We start from the raw sequence: 21038 nt of genomic DNA on the forward strand, positions 1-21038 counted from the left end.
TGTCTGTTAGCCAGAGCACACTGCAAGGTGCTTTATAGCACACACATTGGTATATGTCGCTGGCAGTACTCGAGTTGTAAAAAACAATCAGGGGGGATGGTGGATTTTATCATATGGGGACAGATAATTTGTGCTGATTACAAATAATATAATATATTACAAATAATAGCACTGACCAAAACACCTGCAGAAATACTGCAGGAATGACATAGCAGCAGTTAAATGCAGCCTTCTGTAAGCTTTAAATATCCACTGGGTTTACATCAAATACATCAAAACACAACAATAAAAAACACTTTTCTGAACTTATCAATATGACTCTGTCCTTCACAGGATAAGTAACATGGATCACTGCAAAAACTCAAAATCTTAACAAGAATATTTGTCTTATTTCTAGTTAAAATGTCTCATTTTAGTAAAAAAATCTCATTACAACAAGACTCATCACTGGAAAAAACAACAATTTTCACCTGTTTCAAGTAGATTTTCACTTGAAATAAGTAGAAAAATCTGCCAGTGGAACAAGATTTTTTTGCTTGTAATAAGAAGATAAATCTTGTCCCACTGGCAGATTTTCCTACCTATTTCAAGTGAAAATGTACTTGAAACAGGTGAAAATTGTCAAATAAGTTATTTTTCTGGTGTTATTTTTCTGGTGATGACTCTAAATGTTGAAATAGCAGTAAAACCACATTCATTGATGAAATGACATAAGGGATGGACAGGGGCAATGGCAGTTTTACAGGGGGGGATGATTTGGACCGTTTTTATTTCAGGAGGGATGCCATCCCCCCTCATACCCCTCAACTCGAGTACAGGTCGCTTGGTGTATGTACGGCATTCCCGCTTCAGACCAAACTAGTGTACATCTTACAGTATATGTCTAACAACATATCTAATCTTAAATCACATAGAAATAAATTGTATGTAAATAGATGTATACTGTACTATGTTTACTATGCAACTCTAATTATACAGCTTGTGGTCTAGAATTGAAACTGAAAAGCAAGCACAGAGTTATAAATGCAGTGGGAAAATATTCCACTTTGTCATGCCCCACCTGAAAGGATATTGGTAGATCTGACGGCTTTTGCCCTCGAGAGGAAACAACTCATTTCACTAAGGAGTGAATGTGGAGTGAAAAATATTTGCTTACCGCTTTAAGAGCATGTTTCACGTACGGGAGCTATTGACTTGACATGAGAGACAGTCCTTCATGAAGGAGAGAAGTGTGAAATGGAGTGGTAAACTTCATACAGGGACATTTACACATCTACTGAAGGGGCATATTTTGGGATCATTCTGTTTCCAAATTCAGTCACATCAACCATATTTCAGAGCTATTAATCAAAAGTGAATTGACACAGACATTCAGCGTTTTCCTTTGTCAGTTCCTTTTTTTGTTCGTTTTTGCCCTTGTGTTCACATTACATCTAAAAATTCCTCCTCTGCCAGTGGTGTTTTATCTGTTTTATCTGTGGAAGCTGCTGCAATGATCACTCTTAGCAGTAAGATACTTTTACAAATTTTTTTTTTGGCTTTCACCAACAAAGGCTGCAGGAACAGGAACTACTTTGTGCACCACTGTTCTTATCGGAATGCATCTTTTAAGTCGTTATTGCCAGTCAGTGCCCCCACATGCCCCCTGCTGCTATTGCATTTTTCGCAACATTTTATTTCACATTAGGCATTAGATCATGCTCCTTTACCACCAATGGCAACATGTTTGTCACTGGGAAAAAGCTCTAGGGGTTGGCTGCTACAACCTCAGCGAAGTAGTGAACGCAACCTAATGTGAATGTCCTGCCAATGTTTAAACACGAGACAGGCCAGCTCTACGGACTCCTTTCTCATGTCCGTGTGCTGGCCGACAACAGAAGCAGAGGGCGGCCTGGAACTCTGCAGGCTCAGGAGTTTACCTAATTATCTGGCATTAAGTCTAAATGGAAGGCTTCCCTCTATCATCCCACACCACATGGCCACTACGGGGATAAGCCGTGGTCTTACAAACCCTTAGGCTTTGCAGCACTTGACCTAAGGACACAGGGCACTGACACAGAAAGTGAGGTTCTGGGGTGAAGACTCGCGAGCGCTTGCTGTTCAAACCATTTTAACGGGTACACAGAGTAGTTCTGGTCTGGGGATCCCACCTCAAATATAAACAGATATCAAACTTCAAAATTGTATTTCTAAATCCTACTTTTCTAAAAACCAAAAAAATATGGCGTGTAGTCAAATTCCTAATCTTTGTGATTTGAGCAAATAGTTCCTTGTTTATACAAAAGTTTAACAGATTTAAAAAAGGCAAAAGGATTTAGACTTGTACGGTCAAGAGTGAATACGTGTACGTGAATGAAAATAAATCATCACTTATATTTAGACGACATACCTCAAGTAAGTTGAAAAAGAGAGAGAGAGAGGGAGCAATGAAAGGAGTGAGTGTACACAAAACCAATGATATAACCACAGGGCAGACAGTGGTGGACAGCTGGAATGTCCACAGGCTGTTATTATGAACAGGAGGCCGGACTCACAACCTGACTGCAAACCCAGGGCACCAGATCATACTTGCTGTAGTAAAGAATTTGCTGTGCTGACCTGATAAAAAAGATTAACCGGTACTTTACAGTGTTTGTTTATGGTCGCTGAAGCTGTCGGTTTGTCTTACCACACTCCAAGTGCTCTGAACAATGGCTGTGCTGATGGTAATGCTGGCAATTTCCCTGTTTTTTTGCAGGTCACTGCCAGGGGATTCGCCCCATTGTTGCAGTTTGCCTACACTGCGAAGCTGTTACTCAGCAGAGAAAACATCCAGGAGGTCATCCGCTGTGCCGAATTCCTGCGGATGCACAACCTCGAGGATTCGTGCTTTCGCTTCCTGGAAGCTCAGCTACGAAGAGAGGAGGACAGCTTATTGCTTTGCCACAAGGAGGCGGCAGAGGCAAATAACTCAGAGGATGAGAGCATGCAACCCGAGGCAGAACGGCCCAGCTCCCCCAGGGCAAGAAATTGTGCAGAGGCCCTCACCTCCTTCCGACACCCTGACGATGACAGGCTGGAAATAACCATGCCTGGTAATTTCACAGATGGCCGGCTGGACTTTGATCGACATGGAGCATCAGACCTGCCACGATGCCCTAAGTACAGGAAATACCAGTGGGCTTGCAACAAGCACAATAATGACACCTCCTCACACACCAGTACCTCAGGTTTTCCAAGCACATTAAAGGAGAGCAGTGTTAGTGGGGCAGCTCCAGCTCAGGACAGACTGCCTGTAGCACAGATAAAAGTTGAACCACAAGCGGACGAAGAGGCCATTTCATTGTGCCTGTCAGGGGATGAGCAAGACGTCAGGGATATGGACAGTGTGACAGCCATGGAAATGGATAACCCTGTATCTCTGGAAAGAACCAAGAGAACGAAATCCCCGTCCTGCCTCCGAGCCTTCTTCAAGAAAGGGGTGGACCTCCCCAGTCTGTCCAACACATCACAGCAGCTATTCACCAACAGACTCGTCTGCCCCCAGGACAAAGGAAACTCTCAGGGAGATCATAACAAAGACTTAAAGCCTTTTACGGGGGAGCTGGATCTGTCTGTTACATCCCCAAAAGAGGTAGATGGTTTCCCTGCAGGGTTGTCCCTCAAGTCTTCTTCCTGCGATGTGATGTGCAAACAGGAAGTTGAGCTAGACCGCCGTAGTGTCATATTTTCCTCAGGAGCCTGCAATCGTCTGGGAACACCAGCGCATTCCTACCCTTGTGGGAACTCTTTGGAAATGGAGCTCTCTGAGCATATGACAAAGGGCCTGTGGGCTGGAGCGAGCCAGTCCCTGCCCAACTCCCAGAACTATTCCCCCAGCACCACTTCCTCTGAGCCCCCAGTCCTGTGCCGTCCACGGCCCAACACCAGCTGCCCAGTGCCAATCAAAGTGTGCCCCCGCTCACCACCTTGCGAGACGCGCACCAGGACCTCCAGCTCCTGCTCCTCTTACTCTTATGCGGAGGACGGAAGCGGAGGTTCCCCTTGTAGCCTCCCCCAGTTCGAGTTCTCCTCCTCGCCGTGCTCCACCGTGGCACGCTGCCTCAATGTGGACCAGCAGGAGCCGAGCGTAGGAGGGGACGCCCTTTTCAGCCAGGTGCGACCCAAGATCAAGTGTGAGCAGTCCTATGGCACCAACTCCAGTGACGAATCAGGCTCCTTTTCTGAGGGGGACAGCGAGTCCTGCAACGTGCAGGAGCGGGGGCCAGAGGTGAGTGTAAAACACTGTCTCTCACATGCAACACACAATGTAAGCAACCTACTTGATTCCTCACTGGCTAATCACATGGCCGTGGCCCTGTCTGCAGCTCTGCATTAGCAGTCAGTAAATCCTCATGTAACTGAAGTGGGAGTATTCACTTAAAGATCTACAGCAGTACACAGGGCACAGATGTGCTTTAATATTATTAATCTGTGTGACTGGATATCAGTGTAATGAGTCTGGATATTAAAGTTCAAATACTCTAGGCCAGTGTAAATACAGGAGACGGTGAGAGAACCATGCAGGTGACCCAGGATATATAAATGCATTTATTTGACCCTGTTTAGAAAGAACATTTCAGAAGAAGATGAACTTGTCTACCAATCTAATTACAAGTACTTGATTATAAGTCACATTTTAAGAGTGGTTGTCTTGTTGCCTAGTGCCACTGGTTATGGTTATTGTGGGAGACACTTTCCATCAGAGCCCTTTTCATGTACCATGTACCAACAGTAGGAATGGGTGATATTTTACCATTCACGATATACCGTCAAAAAAATTCCCCACGGTAAGAATTTGTCATATCGTGGTAAAAACGATAAATTCCCGTTGACGTTTTTGTGTAAAGCTGATTTATGGTTCTTTGTTAAATCCGCGCACAACGTACATGAAGGAAGGAAGGAAGGAAGGAAGGAAGGAAGGAAGGAAGGAAGGAAGGAAGGAAGGAAGGAAGGAAGGAAGGAAGGAAGGAAGGAAGGAAGGAAGGAAGGAAGGAAAGAAAGAAATGAGCAAGAAAGAAAGAAAGAAAGAAAGAAAGAAAGAAAGAAAGAAAGAAAGAAAGAAAGAAAGAAAGAAAGAAAGAAAGAAAGAAAGAAAGAAAGAAAGAAAGAAAGAAAGAAAGAAAGAATGTAATTTAATTGGTGTAGTTTAGTAGTATTTAGTATCTTTTAGAGCAGTGTTTTGGGGGCTCCAAAGACTGAATGTGGTGATAGATTTATAGTTACAAAGGTGGAGTTGAATTGGTATTTTTTTTATTGTCATTTTTATCGTTATCAGGATAAATGCCAGAAATGATCGTGATACATTTTTTAGTCCATACCGCCCATCCCTAACCAACAGCACTACCGTACAGCAGCAGTCTCCCCGAGCAGGACGGCACTGGGTGCCCCGAAAACCCCTCAGGAAGGGCTGGGAGAACACACACAGAGTCGGAGGTTCACATGGTCCCAAACTCCCTAGATAATAGTCTGGTGGGATCTGATGGCTTGTGTGGGAAAGAGGCCCAAACTACAAAGTCCCAAGCCTCCAAGACAAAAATATGATTCCAGTTATCCCAGCAACAGATACTCCAGATTAGAACACCCACAAGATTTTTTAATCCATAACCTGACAAGGCAAAGCACTGGTGGCGGTATGGCAGGTGCTCTTGAAGTCATGAATGGTTAGCATTAGGGATGTCCCGATCACGTGATCGGAAATTGGCCCGATCACGTTGTTTCAGACTTGATCGAAATCGGATGTTGCATCCCGATCAGGGATGGGATATGTATTTTATTCTCAAAATTTTGATCAGCACATCAAACAAACTATGTGACAACGCTGCTAATATGAAGAAAACTGTGGGTGAGGTGGGGGTGCAGAGTGTGGGCTGTCACGTAAAGTGAGTTCAACAAAGTTGGTTGTTTTTGTTGATCTGCACACAGCGCTGTTACAGCGGAGGCTAATAAATAAAAGTTAAGTTACAACGGTGACAGAAACCCGAACGAAGCTGGCGTCTGTGTTGTCTTCCTCAGCTGAGCGTTCAGAAAAACGCCACAGGCAGTTTTTCGCGCATTCTTGCCGACTTTGTGTGCACGAGCGTGATGGACCCCCTGGTACCGCGAAGAAGATTGTAGGTCTTTCAAACACAAACATTTTATTCTTTAAGCCAGAAAACAGTCAGAAGTAAGAGTACAGTCTAAAAAGCACATTACCGCCTTACTTTATGACACTGTTGCACTTTTATTTGCTTATTTGTTTCCATGCCGGCTGGGTATTTTAAGTTGAGTGGCTGTTTTTATTTAATTCAAATTTAAATTTGCACTATTTTTACTAGTAAATAGTTGCACTATTATTACTTGATTGTTCAGGCAACCTCAAAGAGAACTTCACTGTTTAATTGCAAAATGAACAAATAAGGTGAATAAAATAAAAATGAGGGACAACCTTGATCTGTTTATTTTGCATTTGTTCATTATTTTAAATGTGTTACAAAAGTATCGGATCGGGACTTGGTATCGGCAGATACTCAAAATCAAATGACTCGGATCGGGGCCAAAAAAACCTGATGGGGACATCCCTAATTAGTATGTTAATCTGTTGGAATTAGTGGGTTTTCTGCATGACTTTTTTTTGCCATTAAATATATTTTGCGCTTCATCTAAGTCACAATAATAGACTACAATCTGCTAAAGCTGATAAAACACAATCAATTACAAAGCATTACCATTAAATATTCACAGTGTTGGAGAAGAAAAAAAAGTAGGTTCACCTAAAAGCGAATTGTTTCAACAAAAACTATTTGGTGTCAGTGAATTGTGCAAATAGAAATGAGTTTGAAGTAGTCTGTTCAGTTTTCTGTTCAGTGTTCATAGGAAATCTCTGAAGTCAGTTAGGAGTAGCTGATCCTCATAACAGCATCAATTTAAACAACGATGTTTCATAAAATGAAAAACATAAGCGCCAAGGCCAAGTATCCTCCTCACAATACAGTGATTCAGCAACAGAGCAGTGAGAGATTTCCTCAGGTCCTTTGTAATGCAGACCGCTACAGGAGATCCCACAGGGGTCTACAGTGACTCTTTAAAGAGACCTTACTGAGACTGCAGAATATAATTTCCCTTAGGGAATGAATACATTAATACTGAACTGAAGGTTGGAAGAGTATACAAAGAGATCTGAAAGTGTTTGGGCATCCATTGGTCCAGTATACAACCCTTCCATCTAAGTGGCTAGTTTAGTCCTAGAGGCAGGAGCCCAGACAAATGAACTTAAAAGACGCATCACAGGGAGGTGACGAAGAATCCATAAGAACCCACAAGCTAAAAGCTCGAAGCCATCGCTGATGCTGATGCAAACATCTCCGTTCATGTGTTTACCTTACGTGAGACGTTGAATAGACGCGGCATCCGTGCAGAACGTCACAGAGGAAGGAAGTTTACCAGGGAGCAAACTGGCACTAGCAGTGGCGGAGCGTGGGTCTCAGTACAGAGGGGGCGGAGCATTCTCCATGGGCCCTTATGATAGTCATTTTAACGTTCAACAACACCTCATCCTACCCATCAAACAACATTTATTCTCACTTTTATTGAGCCAAGCCTATAGGCCTATGCTGCAGAAAGCAGAGTAAAGTCACAAACTTGTTCAGAACACACACACACACACACACACACACACACACACACACACACATCGGCCTGACAGCTGTCAATCACATGGCGCTGAAAACTCAGATAGTCACGGACTGACTCAGTTCCATCTTTGATACAGCTTAAATACAAAAAAAAACAACTGGACTAAAATTACACAATCTATTTAGATAGATATAGACACAGCGGTCTATAACATAATTTCTGAGCTCTATAACAGAGAATAGACTCAGCGGTCTAGTTGACAACAAAGCTCATTAGAATAGGCAGGTGGTCAATGCTACACAACATTCTGATAAAGACATTATTTATGAAGGTTACACTGACTCACCAATAGCAGTTGTGTGTTGTGTTAGGAAGTTGACTCTTCCATAACCCTTGGCCCGAACAAAATAATCCAGGTAACGTGGAAAACAGGGTAACATTCAAAACTTTGTATATGCTTAGTCCTCTTTTAAAGTTTAGTGCTCATCTCCTTCATGGCAGCAAATTTGCCGAGTCGGCAAATTGGCTGTAACTGTTAAGGCTGATTTATGGTTCCGCGTTACACCAACGCAGAGCCTACGACGTAGGGTACGCGGCGATGCGCATGTACAATGCGTGTCGCCGCGTACCCTACGCCGTAGGCTCTGCGTCAATTTAACGCGGAACCATAATTCAGGCTTTACAGCCAATCAGCGTTGGCTCACAGCCCTGATGCGTTCAGGACAGTTGTAAAGTAAGAATTAGCCTACACTGGCCGCACAATGCACATTTTATCGTTATTATAGCCTACAATTTACGATTATATATGAACGTATCACACAAAACGGGGCCCTATCATTGGGCCCTATGAACTTGTGGGCCCCGTGGCGACCGCCCCCTTGCCCCCCTCTGGCTCCGCTACAGGGCACTACTCTACCCTGCTCCTGGGGAACTGTCTCATGGACAAACGAAACAAAGCAGAATAGTGTGGTAAAAAACATTACGTGTGACGCAAAACTGGCCCAGGTTGCCATGAACACATCATCCCACCGGGGAGATGTGCAGAAGGGGGCATCACGATAAAGGCCTGCTTGGATGATTAAGAGCCATGGGTAACTTAGTATTCTCAAAAATGAAGTCTCAAGTTTACCAAAATATTCTACAGGATAATGTGAAGGTGCTTTCCACCAGCTGAAGCTTCGGGGGATCAGGAGGATAGTGACCCTAACAATTGAAGTAAATCTATTACACAATGGCTTCAGAAAAAGAAGAGGCGTAGTCAGAGCCCAGACCTTAAACCCCACAGAGACGCTGCAGAATAACTCCAGCTGAAGCAGTTCTCTGGAGAGGAACAGACAGAAGTTCCTCCTGACCGTTATGCAGGTGTGATCCAGTGCGTGAGAAAGCATTTGCTTAAAATCAGTCCCGCAAAAGGTTCTTACCTCCAAGGGTTGGCTTGCCTTTTTCCTCCAGCACTGTGAACACTTAACAAACGTGAGTCATTCATATCTCGTCAGCTTAAGCACGTTGCGCCTACTCTTGTAATTAGATGATAGTAGAAGACATATTACCGTGAGGTCATACTCCATTGTCCGTGTCTCTCTGCTAGTATTAATATCCCAAACTGTCTAACTCAAAACACTGATATTTATCTAACCCCTAACTTTTATATTGCTAATTCAGAGACCAGGACAGTCTACAAGTCCAATGTCACAGTATTATCACAGCCAATCTATTCCATTAGTAATGTGCTGTGGGTAGTGCAAGTAGGTAAAGGTGTAAGTGGGTAAAGTCTTGTCATCCGCCTGAGCAGAAGTCTTCCAGGCTGCCGGTGGGGATCAATCAAAGACACTCTTATTCTGTAAAGATTGATAGTATTACAAATAAGCTGAATTTTCTCTCAGGGAAAAGAAAAGAAAATCCATCAACGAAGAATAGCTTTGCTTATTTAGAAAGTCCCATGTGTGTGTCAGGTTTGCTGAGACAGGCTCTTTTCTTTCGGGTGAAAGACAGTTTCAAAAGCGTCTCGCCCTGAATGCTCCTTGGCTTTTCCATTTCTCTGGCTGGAATGTGAAATGCTTCTCTAATAAATTATACATTGATGGGCGTTTCATAAGAAGTACCATCAAATGGCTTTCAGACTGTGATGTCATGTGCTGGCTGATGCAGACCGTGAACTTCTGACCCGTCTCGAGGGAAGTCGGTGTTAGCACCAGGCCATCTCCACGAGCAATAGCACATTCAAATGTATTTGCTAGTGGTATAGGCAGAATTACTTTTGATGAGCTTGGTAGAGAGCTGAGTGTGCAGAGGGAGCTGCAGGAAGGGGGTGGGGGCTCTGGGGAAGGGGTGGGGGGTGTTACCATGGTGATCAGACTATAGAGCAAGTGGCATGCTGCAAGAGTTGAAGCTGCATGACAGGATCGTGCTTTTCTGTTAAAATAACTCAGCTGTGCTGCACAACGAGAGAGACGATTAGGAGGTTAACCGGCAATGTACAGTTATTACCCTGGCAATATGGCCCACGCCTCCCTTTGCTGTTAGATTTATGGGCCTTTGAAGGGCCTGCTGAACGTGTCACTGTGAATGATGTGGGACTGATTTACATGACTCTGCTATAATCTGGGAAAACAAGCCCAACAGTGACAAGAAGACATTTGGGTTCCTTTTGTCATTTCTCTGTGTGAATACTGTTTATGTTGACTGTGCCAGCTGCTGCGCATACCAGCTTCCTCCGCACACAATGCCCCGCGTCAAATCTCTGAGATTATCTGCCAGGCTTTCACTCATTGTAAGTCTGTTGCTCACGGTAGAGGCAACGCATATCTTTTTCTGCCTATAAACGTTAAATGAATGCATCCCAATGCAGTGTGAGATGCTTGTTTTTAATTCTATCCCTCAATGTAACATAGTCATCCAAACAAATAGACGGAGAATGCTGCTTTCGCTGGGTTTGCGCTGCTGCAGAGGATGGGGAGAAAGTGTAAAAATAGCTCCAAACCTGCAACTTTGTACTGAACACAATGAATCCCGATGAGGAAGGAAGTTGTTCGTGTGCAGGCCGGTCGGTCGCAGCCTCGTCCCCGAGCCAACAGCCAACAGCCAAGAGCTGCTTAAGGCTGCCTGTTGCGTGGATACTGTTTGAGACACATCAGTGAAAAGGAAGAAATAAAACATTTCAGCAGCCTCACATCATCAATGTTACATTTTCAAAAATGTTCTGTAAATGTCATCAAGGCCTCACATCCTTCCATTATGCTGCATAATTGCAGCCTATATCGTTTATTGGGGCCACTCCTCTTCTGTATGAATGTCTTTCGGTAATACATCTGTGTTGATACATGCCTTTGTGAAAACTGCAGTAAGATGCTGACGGACTCAGGAAATGTCTGCTGCCAAGAAATACAAAAACTAATCATCGTGTCGCTGAACAGTTTTTTTCTCCATAGTTGCAGACAACAAGGGGCGTGGTTTTTTTTGTCTTAGTTGCTTTCAAGTGAATCGATTCTTTTTGAATTTCCTGGCTAACGTGAGACGGTGCATAAATATGAGCAACTTGACAACTATTGTCATTGTAGCCTTGATGTTTGTACTCCACCGACACAGACTGTCTACTTGCTACTGTCACAACACAAAACGCATTTCTTTGGACACATCTTGGAACTGTTTAATAAGAAGTTATAGCAGATCCACCAGGACTGAAAACACCCTCAATCCTCGGTCCGCAGTCACAGAGATGCCTTGGAGATGGTGGGCTGTAGCTCTTGTGGACATGTACCTCTCAGAGAAATGCAGCCAACCAATGTTAGCAAAAGGTTTCAAGAAGGAAGCTTAATGTCATGAAAAACTAGCAGTTTGTGCATCGGAACACTGCAGTTTATTTTTATCTGACTTTTTGAGCTTTCTGTCATGTTCAAGATGATAAATCATCACAATAAAAACAAGTCAGAACATTTTTATCAATGATCAAACAAATAACAAATGGTTAGACATTTTCATGTCGTGATCCATATCGGTTACAGGCAAGTTTAGTGTTTAAGTGAATAAATATATCATTTTCGTCTCTGTGCAGTTACAAGAGACAAAGTCTTATGATGGGATGAGAGTTGAGAGCAAGGATGTGACGCTTTACTCACACTTATGGGAACCCAGTGAGACCTTTTACTGCTCTTACGATCTGTCATTATGGATGAAAGTGTGACTAGTGTTTGCCCTGTCTTTCATGGATGTTGTACCGGGATGTCACTCGGGTTGCAGTCACAGCAATCCCAGGACAGTGTGATCGTACGGGTCGACCTCTCCATCTGAGTTGAGCGGGAACTCTGCATCTGTGCAGTCCGTCTCGTCTCTTCGGATGCGTCACGGTGCTGCCTGTTATTGCAGTGTAAGCGTTAGGGTTAGGGGGTAGGGGTAGGGTTAGGGGTAGGGTTAGGGGTTGGGTTAGGGTTAGGGTTAGGGGTAAGGTTAGGGGTTAGGGTTAGGCTTATGGTTAGGTTAGGGGGTAGGGGTTAGGGTTAGGGGTAAGGGTGGGGTTAGGGGTAGGGTTAGTGGTTAGGGGTTAGGGTTAGGGGTTAGGGGTTAGAGTTAGGGTTAGGGGTTAGGGGTAGTGTTAGGGCTAGGAGTTAGGGGTAGGGTTAGGGGGTAGGGTTAGGGGTTAGAGTTAGGGGTAGGGTTAGGGGTAGGGTTAGGGGTTGGGTTAGGGGTAAGGTTAGGGTTAGGGGTAAGGGTAGGGTTAGGGGTTAGGGGTTAGGGTTAGGCTTATGGTTAGGTTAGGGGGTAGGGGTTAGGGTTAGGGGTAAGGGTGGGGTTAGGGGTAGGGTTGGTGGTTAGGGGTTAGGGTTAGGGGTTAGGGGTTAGAGTTAGGGTTAGGGGTTAGGGGTAGTGTTAGGGCTAGGGGTTAGGGGTAGGGTTAGGGGGTAGGGTTAGGGGTTAGGGGTTAGAATTAGGGTTAGGGGTTAGGGGTAGTGTTAGGGCTAGGGGTTAGGGGTAGGGTTAGGGGGTAGGGTTAGGGGTTAGGGGTAGTGTTAGGGCTAGGGGTTAGGAGTAGGGTTAGGGGGTAGGGTTAGAGTTAGGGTTAGGGGTAGTTTTAGGGGTAGGGTTAGAGGGTAGGACTAGGGTTAGGGGTAAGGTTAGGGTTAGGGTTAGGGTCTGGTGCACAGTCTGGCCACAGAGGTGCAAATATTGATCTTGTAGGAGGAAAGAAGGAGCAGTCCTGAGACATTGTTTAATTTGCTCATTCTTTTTGTCGAACAAGAACGTTTTTTTTAATACCTGACACGTCTTAGCGATTCCTTTCGCCTTCATCAGAGCGTGAATCTGCCAGGCGAGTCCCGCCTCCTTTTAACATCAGCTGATAACTGGTGGGTCACAGGTCAGGTTTTTCAAAAAAAGACCTACATCTTTTTGTCCACCAAAAAGAATTAAATTAAATAGTAAAGCCATGGACAAAATGAACTTCATGAAATCACCATCAGATTGTTATTGTTGTTGTTTTTTTTAAGGCACTGCAGAAAATAGAATGTATGACAGAAAATGCTCAGACCTTGTTGTCTATTTTCAAAGTGAGAGAAACGCTAATCTCGATATGATGTGGCAGTGGTCTGAACCCAGTTAGCCTTTCATACGTTCAGGGGGCACTCCTCCAGGCTATGACTGCGTTTCCATGCATCAATAACCCTTTTAAAACCCGAATATTGGCAATAACCCGGTTTTGCACGGCCATGTAAACACCAATAACCCCTTTGAATAACCCGAATATGCTCATATTCCAGTTTTTAAAAACCCGAATATGACCCCTGGGTTACTCCTTTTAAAACCTGAATATTGGGTCATATAAACGCCAAACGGAATATCCCCATCAAACGGAACATGAATTTGTTTTCTGCGCATGCTCTGTTCACAAGGAATCTTGGTCTTTTGAGTCCAGGAAGTTCTTATAAACACGGAAAAACCAAGACCAGGAGGAGACTAATTACTTCATAAATGTAATGAAGGATATGAACATTTCTGCATTTGTAGAAAGTACGGGCATAGCAAGATTTACAAGAAGGTGAGCGAAAAGTTGCGCAAAGCAGCATTTGTTTTGAATTTGGATACAGGAAGAAGAAGCGGAAATGACGGTAATTGCGTCATGACGTTCTCCGCGTGTCGCTGTTTTGATCCAGATATCCCAAATGATTAATTACCATGTAAACGGAATATTCCGAATGATTCAGTAACCGGAATATTAGCAATAACCCGAATTTTGACTGCATGTAAACGTAGTCACTGTCCTCATTAAGATCTGACTCAGCACATGTGTATGTGACGTAACACGGTTTTAGTCACGGCGATAGTATGAAACTGTCCCTGGTTACTGAGCACAACTAAAAACTGCAACTTAAACGAGAGCTTAGGGAAGCAGAGCTTAGTTGGGCGTGTAGATGAGGGACAGGTATCACACAGACCCGGACAAGAGGTCTCATCTTAAGCTTCAAAGCAGATCAGGGCAAATATTTGAGCTCTACGGTCTGTCTCTGGGGTCTTGGTGTAAGAATGATGTTCTGGTAAGCTGTTCCAGAGGGTTGTAAGACGAAGAGGGAGACGTTGGAGCGGAAGTTCGGCTCCTTTCAGGTTTCCCCCGCTGCTCATCTCTACAGTAGGTTGACCTTCACAGTCACAGTTTCTGGAATTTATTGACAAACAATTGATTCACATCACATCTTGATGGGACACTGTTTTCGATAGTCGCTTTGGTTTTTTTATTAAGGCTTAGCAGAAACCTGTAGCAGCCTTTGGAGCCCACTTACAGTAATTGCAGAAAAATGTTCTGGAAACCAGGCTATAAGAGAAAGGTGTGATGAGAATTTAAAGAAGGTAGATGGCAATATAAAAGCTTGAAAACAAGGAACGTTTCCTTGCTTTTAATCTAGTCAACATCCCTTCTTTTTCCTGTACATGTTACAAAGCATGTTGAACTGCTGGTGGGTATGAATTACACAATATGAATAAACTTGAATGAACACACCCGGCGTAATCTCAGGCTGATGTTTTTAAATGATATTTCCCCGCTGTACCAGGGGCTCCCGGGTATAATTAGTTAAAAGTGAAAGTCAACTTCTTTTGTTTGGATTTTTCTGGATATTTGATGTGAACATTTTATGCTGTTTTGTATATTATTATACGGTTTTCAACTTTTGGTTCTGGTATCTCACGTACTCGGGGCTCTGGCAGGCAGGGTGCTAGGGGCGGCTCACAATCAGAAAAGTCGAATTGTTGCCTTAATCCGACAGATTTCGAATTTTTAAAAGCCATGTATACACCTATGCCAGGCCGAACTGAAGCTCTTGAGATGGAGCTTTTAGTGCCAGATAATGCTCCTAATCCGAGTTATTCTGGCATGTATACCAACCCACGCTGAGCTGAGCTAGCGACCGCCCCGGGACTCCTCCTTCCGGAAGTGACGAAAGGCAAAATATCAACACAGTAGGAGAAGAAGAAGATGAACAACAAAGAACTAACCGGAAGAACGCCAACGCAGAAGTGCGTGTGGCGCCGCAGAGTCGAACGCACCTCACTCAATAATCGATTGTCTGCCTTAGCTAGATTGTTGCCTATAGCTTGATTTATGGCGCTTATCCACTTGTACCTACTCAGCGCGCCCCGACTCGGGACGCCTCGTCACGCCTCTTACCGCAGGGATTAAAGTTCTCCGTCTCTAGACGGATTTCCGTCAATTGGAAAATGAGGAAAAAAAAAAAAAAAAAAAGCTTTGCCTGTGCGTTTTGTTGTGGTACAGTTTAGACTAGCCAATTAAATCATGTTAGGCATTAAACTGACGCTGTTGTAAACCAATAAAGCTGCCAGCGCCTTGGATTAGCCAATCAAAAACAGAGGAGGCGGTGTTGGATCAGTAAGGGAAACTTTGGAATTTGGGGACAAGGATTGGCTCTAAGGGCTGGGTCGGTCGGGCTGGGGTGCGAAGCGGGGCTGGGCTCGAGCCGCGGCTGGGGGAGCAGTCGCCCCGTCGCCCTTCTCCCCCCGCCGCCGGAGGCGCGGTCGTCCGGCCCGCCTCGCGGGGGGCCTCTGTCCAGCGGCGTTTGCGCGTCGTCGGGCGGGGGTCTTTCATGCGGGGCGGTGTCCGGCGCCGCGCGGAAGGCGGACCGGTGGGGGGGATCGGGTACGGCGGATGGCGGTGGCGGCTCTGGACGCGCGCCGGGCCCTTCTCGCGGATCTCCCCAGCTGCGGCGCCCGTCGGGGACCCGTTAACGCGGGCCCCCGGCAGGTCGCCTCTAGGTTTACCACCTAGAGGCATAGAAATAAGGAACGCCTGATTTCAGCAGCGCAGGAGCCAAAAAAAGGGACATCCCCAAAACTTCTAAACTGCATAGAAATATATTTATTTTATATGAAAAAACAAAATGCTTTAATTTAAAGTTTAAAGTGCTTTAATAGCATTGGACTTGCACGACTGTACAGACAGACAACCATACCAGTAACTGAAATAGTCTCCTATGCTACGTATGTCCACATCAGCCCAGATGTAGAATATAACCTACAGGTGAAGGTCGGAACATTAGAATATGGTGTAAAAATTAATTTATTTCAATAATTCAATTTAAAAGGTGAAAATAATATATTACATAGTCTCAATGCATTCAAAGCAAGATATCCTAAGCCTTTATTTGTTATCATTTTGATGGTTGAATTGTTTATTGATTTCATAAAATCAATTTTTTTGAGATTTTTTATTTGGGGTTTTCATAAACTGTGAGCCATAATCACGAAAAAATGATAACAAATAAAGGCTTGAAGTATCTTACTTTGAATATGGGTAATAAAATATTTGTTTCACCTTTAGTTGAATTTACTACGAATTAAGTTTTGCGATATATTCAACTTTTCCGACCTTCACATGTAGATTATGACATCAATAAATAAGAGCATAATATGTGTCTGTATTGGTTCAATACGGAACGCAACTTTTAATTCACAATTACGTAACAATTACGTATTCCTCGGCCGGCGTCTAGCAGCTAAACTTAGAACTGGTGCAGACCAGGGGAATCCCACTGTTTAATAAAACAAAGCATCTCGAAGGCCCACGGGGGGTGTTGACGCGATTTTGAAAAACCTTCTTCTCAACAATAACATCATCATCTCTTTGTCTGCACTAACACCATCACTGATTGTCCATGAAACAGTCCAGGATACTTTCATCACCTTGGCCAAAGCCTTGCCAAGTGCAGTGACATCAGAGCAGCTGGTCAACTGGATGAAGAAGTGCGAGATTACCAGGTTGACTCAGATCTAGGAGAACAGGCCTAAGGCTTTAATGAGAGGACTGCACAAATTGATGTGGACTATAAATTAAAAGCAAACTGACAATAATAAAACTACTCAAAATCACCTTCCTCCTATAAAATGCTATTGGTCTCGAGTATTTAAATAGTGTTGGTTAAAGTCTTCTTACACCTTAAATGCTGTATTAGAAAACAGAAGGGCTAATACAGCATTTGACTTTTTTACTTGAAACTTTTGGGAAGCGGCCGCACGGCAGAAAAGGGGCCATTCTTAAAGTGTGGTGCAGCGCATAGATGGCGGGGGAATATGAACTGGCATGAAAAAAAAATTTCAGTCAAAAATATTTTTTTTGCTTTAATCCCTGTTACCGCCTCCACACGTTTTGTCCTCGTTTGTTTTTCGACACCCAGGTGAGAAGTGGGCGGCTTGGGGTGAAGCTGCTGTGACGTACTCGATTCCGCAACCCCTTTGTTTGTGTCGGCGCTGATGAGAGTAGAGAGTGAGCAGAGCGCCTGGTGGATCTGATCGTTCCTTATCGCCCGTCTACATCCCTTTTAATTCTCTCGTCAGCCACCAGGTTTATGAACATCTGCACCTCAGAGTTGGATCACCAAATAGACATTTGCGCTGTATAATAAAATCGCTGCGAGTCGTTCTCGCGCTGACTCCCGCTTCCTGATTCAAACATCTGACGGCCCCGCCCCCCGACCAATCGATGGCGTGTAGAGTGATGACGTCAGATCCAGGGCCAACTACGCACGCTTAGAACCTCGGCAGAATAGGTACAGAAAAGTACCTACTCAGCACGGCTCTACCCGGCTCGGCCCGTAGTGGAGAAGCGCAAGATGGGGGCGTGGCGAGTAGAAGCGTGCAGAGTAGGTACTAGTGGAAAAGGGCCAATAGATGTTGTTGACTGTTTTGACTGATTGACTGTTTTGACTGATTGACTGTTGCCTCACAGCAAGAAAGTTCTTGGTTCAACTCCTGGCAGGCGCTTTCCTGTGTGGAGTTTGCATGTTCTCCCTGTGCATGCAGGGGTTTTCTCCGGTTGCTCCGGCCTCATCCCACAGACATGTATTCTAGGTGTGTGTGTGGTTGGTGATGGACTGGCGACCTGTCTGGCACATATCCCTGCCTTTTGCTTAAAGAGAGCTGGGAAAGACACCAGGAGACCCCTGTGGCCCTGAATAATAATAAGCAGGTACAGATGATGGATGGTACTCTATCAGAGAAGCAATAGTGGAAGGAAAAGGTCAGCAAGGTTTATTTGCACAACAGATGAAAATTTTAATTCACTGGATTTCAAACTTGTCCTATATAATTTTGAGCTCAAATGTAAGATCTTAGCATTCATTATTTTTAACCATAGCAGATTGTAAGGGCCAAGGCCCTGCACAGCACTGCTGTCATTAACAGATGAGGCCTACTTTTCACTCTGTACCCCACTGCGGCGTGGGGGTGGGGGTGTGTGGGTAAATCCAGTAGGCTTTGAATTGATGACCCTGCTTGAAGCGTACTCTGTCATCCCAACTGTGCTGCTGAACTGGTTCTTGTGGTAGAGTGGTTAAATTTAGCCGTCCCCTGTGTACCAGTGACTGGTGGATGGGGGGGTTGGCAGGGATGAAACCATCACAAGGTTGAAACCTTCCTTTGTCCACTTGTTTTTCTTAGCCACTCATTTCGGCAACAATTTTGACCAAACCTACTGTGGGAATTCCAATATTTAGGAGTCCTTCTATCCCAAACTGAGTCATCCCCTTTGCTTTTAGTGCAGCTGGCAGCTCCCTCGGTGTCCCATTGTTCTCCTCACACCTCCGTTTCAGGCGGGAGTTGTCATGCTCTGGCAAAGAAGTGGGAGCTGAGTGTGGCCTTGAAAGCTCACCCCATTATTTATTCATGTGTCTGCATGCAGATGTCGAGCTGAGATGAGAAATAGGGCTCCTGGCAGCTTAGAGGGCTGCACTTCTAATGAGGAAACTCAAGCCGCTTTCCCTCAGAGGGATAGATCGACATCTAGATTTTCTAGTCAGTAAAGAGTGGTTCTGATTCTGTCATGAGTTGGCACCTCTCTTTATCCTCCTGAACGCGGTGCCTGCTTTGCCGTTGTTGGTGCAGAAGCGGAGCTGCTCTGCTTCTGTCTGGAGTCTTTCTCAGCAAGGTCTCAGCAGAAAGGTCTCCGGGGAGCACTTGGCCCGGCTTCAGGAGCCAGGTACAGGGGGGAATGTGGAGCTCCATCTTTCCCTCTTCCTCCTTTGTTTGACTTTGTTCTCTCTGCACTCCACGGAGGCAGCCGCTGGGAGAGAGAGGGAAGAGAGAGCGCACTGGCTCCTCTCATCTCCGCCAGGCTTTACGTCCGTCTTCCTCTGGCTCTTTGTTACGCCTCAACCACTTCCTTTTGCTGCCTAAAGCTACAGCTCCCTGGTGCAGGCAGATACAGCTGGGGTGGATCTGCCTATGATGTGCTTATCATAAGGTTTGCCATCACCGGAGGGAGAGAGGCCGATATTGCGGCTGCGCTCCAGACTGAGGGAAAGAGAATGAACACATGCAACCTTGATAACATGTCATATCGGGGGGGGGGATATCATGGCTTTCAGATTTGGGTTAGAGCTGCCAATTTCTGCTGTATTTACTCCTGTAATTCTTTTGTTCCTAAGCACAAGGAGACTGCTTCTAATTGTCAGTGCAGATATTCATGCCCCCAGGATTCACCTGACAGTGATTTGGATCAGGTTGACAAGTCACCGACTCACTGGCTCTCTCAACCTGCCACCCTGGCATGCTTCCAGGTGCTAAGGGACAGATGGAGGAGGAGTCTTTACTTGGATCACCTTTTGTGCTTCATGTTAAATGTGAGAGGAAGAGACCTGAAAGCTTTCCAAGCCCTGTTTTGCAAGACATGTAGAGCAGAGCTCTTCTGCCATCTTGTGGCCAAAATATGGTAAAGCATCCTCCGTACGTGACGAACGTCCCAGGCTGCTAACTTTAACTAACATTACCTGAGAGGAGATGCAACTGAGTTCAGGTTTTTGATTTGAACTTGGTACCTTCATGCAGGAAGAGAAGTAAAATGATAAGTGTAAAATAAGTTTTGAACCCTTAATCAGAACAAAGTTGGGATAATATGGAAAATGCAAATAAAAAAAGAATTTTAGAAGATGAATTAACAATAACACTCTGGTCTTATTGCATAACAAGTAGTATAACAAGTATTGTTATGATAATTCAATGTACAGGACTGTCTCAGAAAATTAGAATATTGTTCTTTATTTTCTGTAATGCAATTAAAAAAAACAAAAATGTCATACATTCTGGATTCATTACAAATCAACTGAAATATTGCAAGCCTTTTATTATTTTAATATTGTTGATTATGGCTTACAGTTTAAAATTAAGATTCCCAGAATATTCAAATTTTTTGAGATGAAAATAAAGGACTTTATCACAATATTCTAATTTTCTGAGACAGTCCTGTATATGAATAATAGACCTGAAGGAAGGTCCTGGATTAAATTAATGGTATGAAAACGTGACGAGAGTGCGTCCAAGCCTAAATAAGTGGTCAAGATTACGTTTTTAAGCTTGTGTCACTAAATGTGTCTCTCATCTCAGCATAAAAGTGTAATAGCTCTCCTTTTTTCTTCGTCCAAAATATTTTATCCACCTTAATCGAAGCACGATAACATGCAATGTTACACTCGTCTTATAATGTCTTGTTTGTTTGCTTTTTTCGTCCTTCTCAGGTGAAGCTTCCTTTCCCTGTAGATCAAATCACAAATCTTCCAAGGAATGACTTCCAAATGTTGGTAAAAATGCACAAACTGACTTCAGAGCAGCTTGAATTCATCCATGATGTGAGACGGAGGAGTAAGAACCGCATCGCAGCGCAGCGCTGCCGCAAGAGGAAGCTGGACTGCATCCTCAACCTGGAGTGTGAGATCAGAAAATTGGTGAGTGGGCCGTCTCTTCCAGTGCCCGTCATCAGCCTCCCCTGGGCTGGAACCAGGAGCTGACCCAAGCCAGCGGTTTCTGTACGGAAGAGTATTAGGGCCATGCAGGAGAAAAGATATTTGAGAGGGGAAGATTTGTTTTCAATGTGCACTTCGAGAAAAAAGTCGAAATGTCGAGATTAATGTTGAAATACA

At 44.3% G+C, this 21038-nt stretch overlaps 1 protein-coding gene across 2 annotated transcripts in view; it reads left to right on the forward strand.

The window, feature by feature from the left end:
• The window catches only part of bach2b (BTB and CNC homology 1, basic leucine zipper transcription factor 2b), a 145528-nt gene that overhangs the window by 123107 nt on the left and 1383 nt on the right, over positions 1 to 21038 (forward strand). For both annotated transcript variants that reach the window (XM_061746747.1, XM_061746748.1), the window contains 2 exons: positions 2738 to 4249; positions 20637 to 20843. In XM_061746747.1, coding sequence (XP_061602731.1) covers positions 2738 to 4249; positions 20637 to 20843 — 1719 coding nt within the window. The remainder of the gene's footprint in view (positions 1 to 2737; positions 4250 to 20636; positions 20844 to 21038) is intronic.

The sequence above is a fragment of the Cololabis saira genome, chromosome 18 (genome assembly GCF_033807715.1).
Source record: "Cololabis saira isolate AMF1-May2022 chromosome 18, fColSai1.1, whole genome shotgun sequence".
NCBI classification, from domain to species: domain Eukaryota; kingdom Metazoa; phylum Chordata; class Actinopteri; order Beloniformes; family Belonidae; genus Cololabis; species Cololabis saira.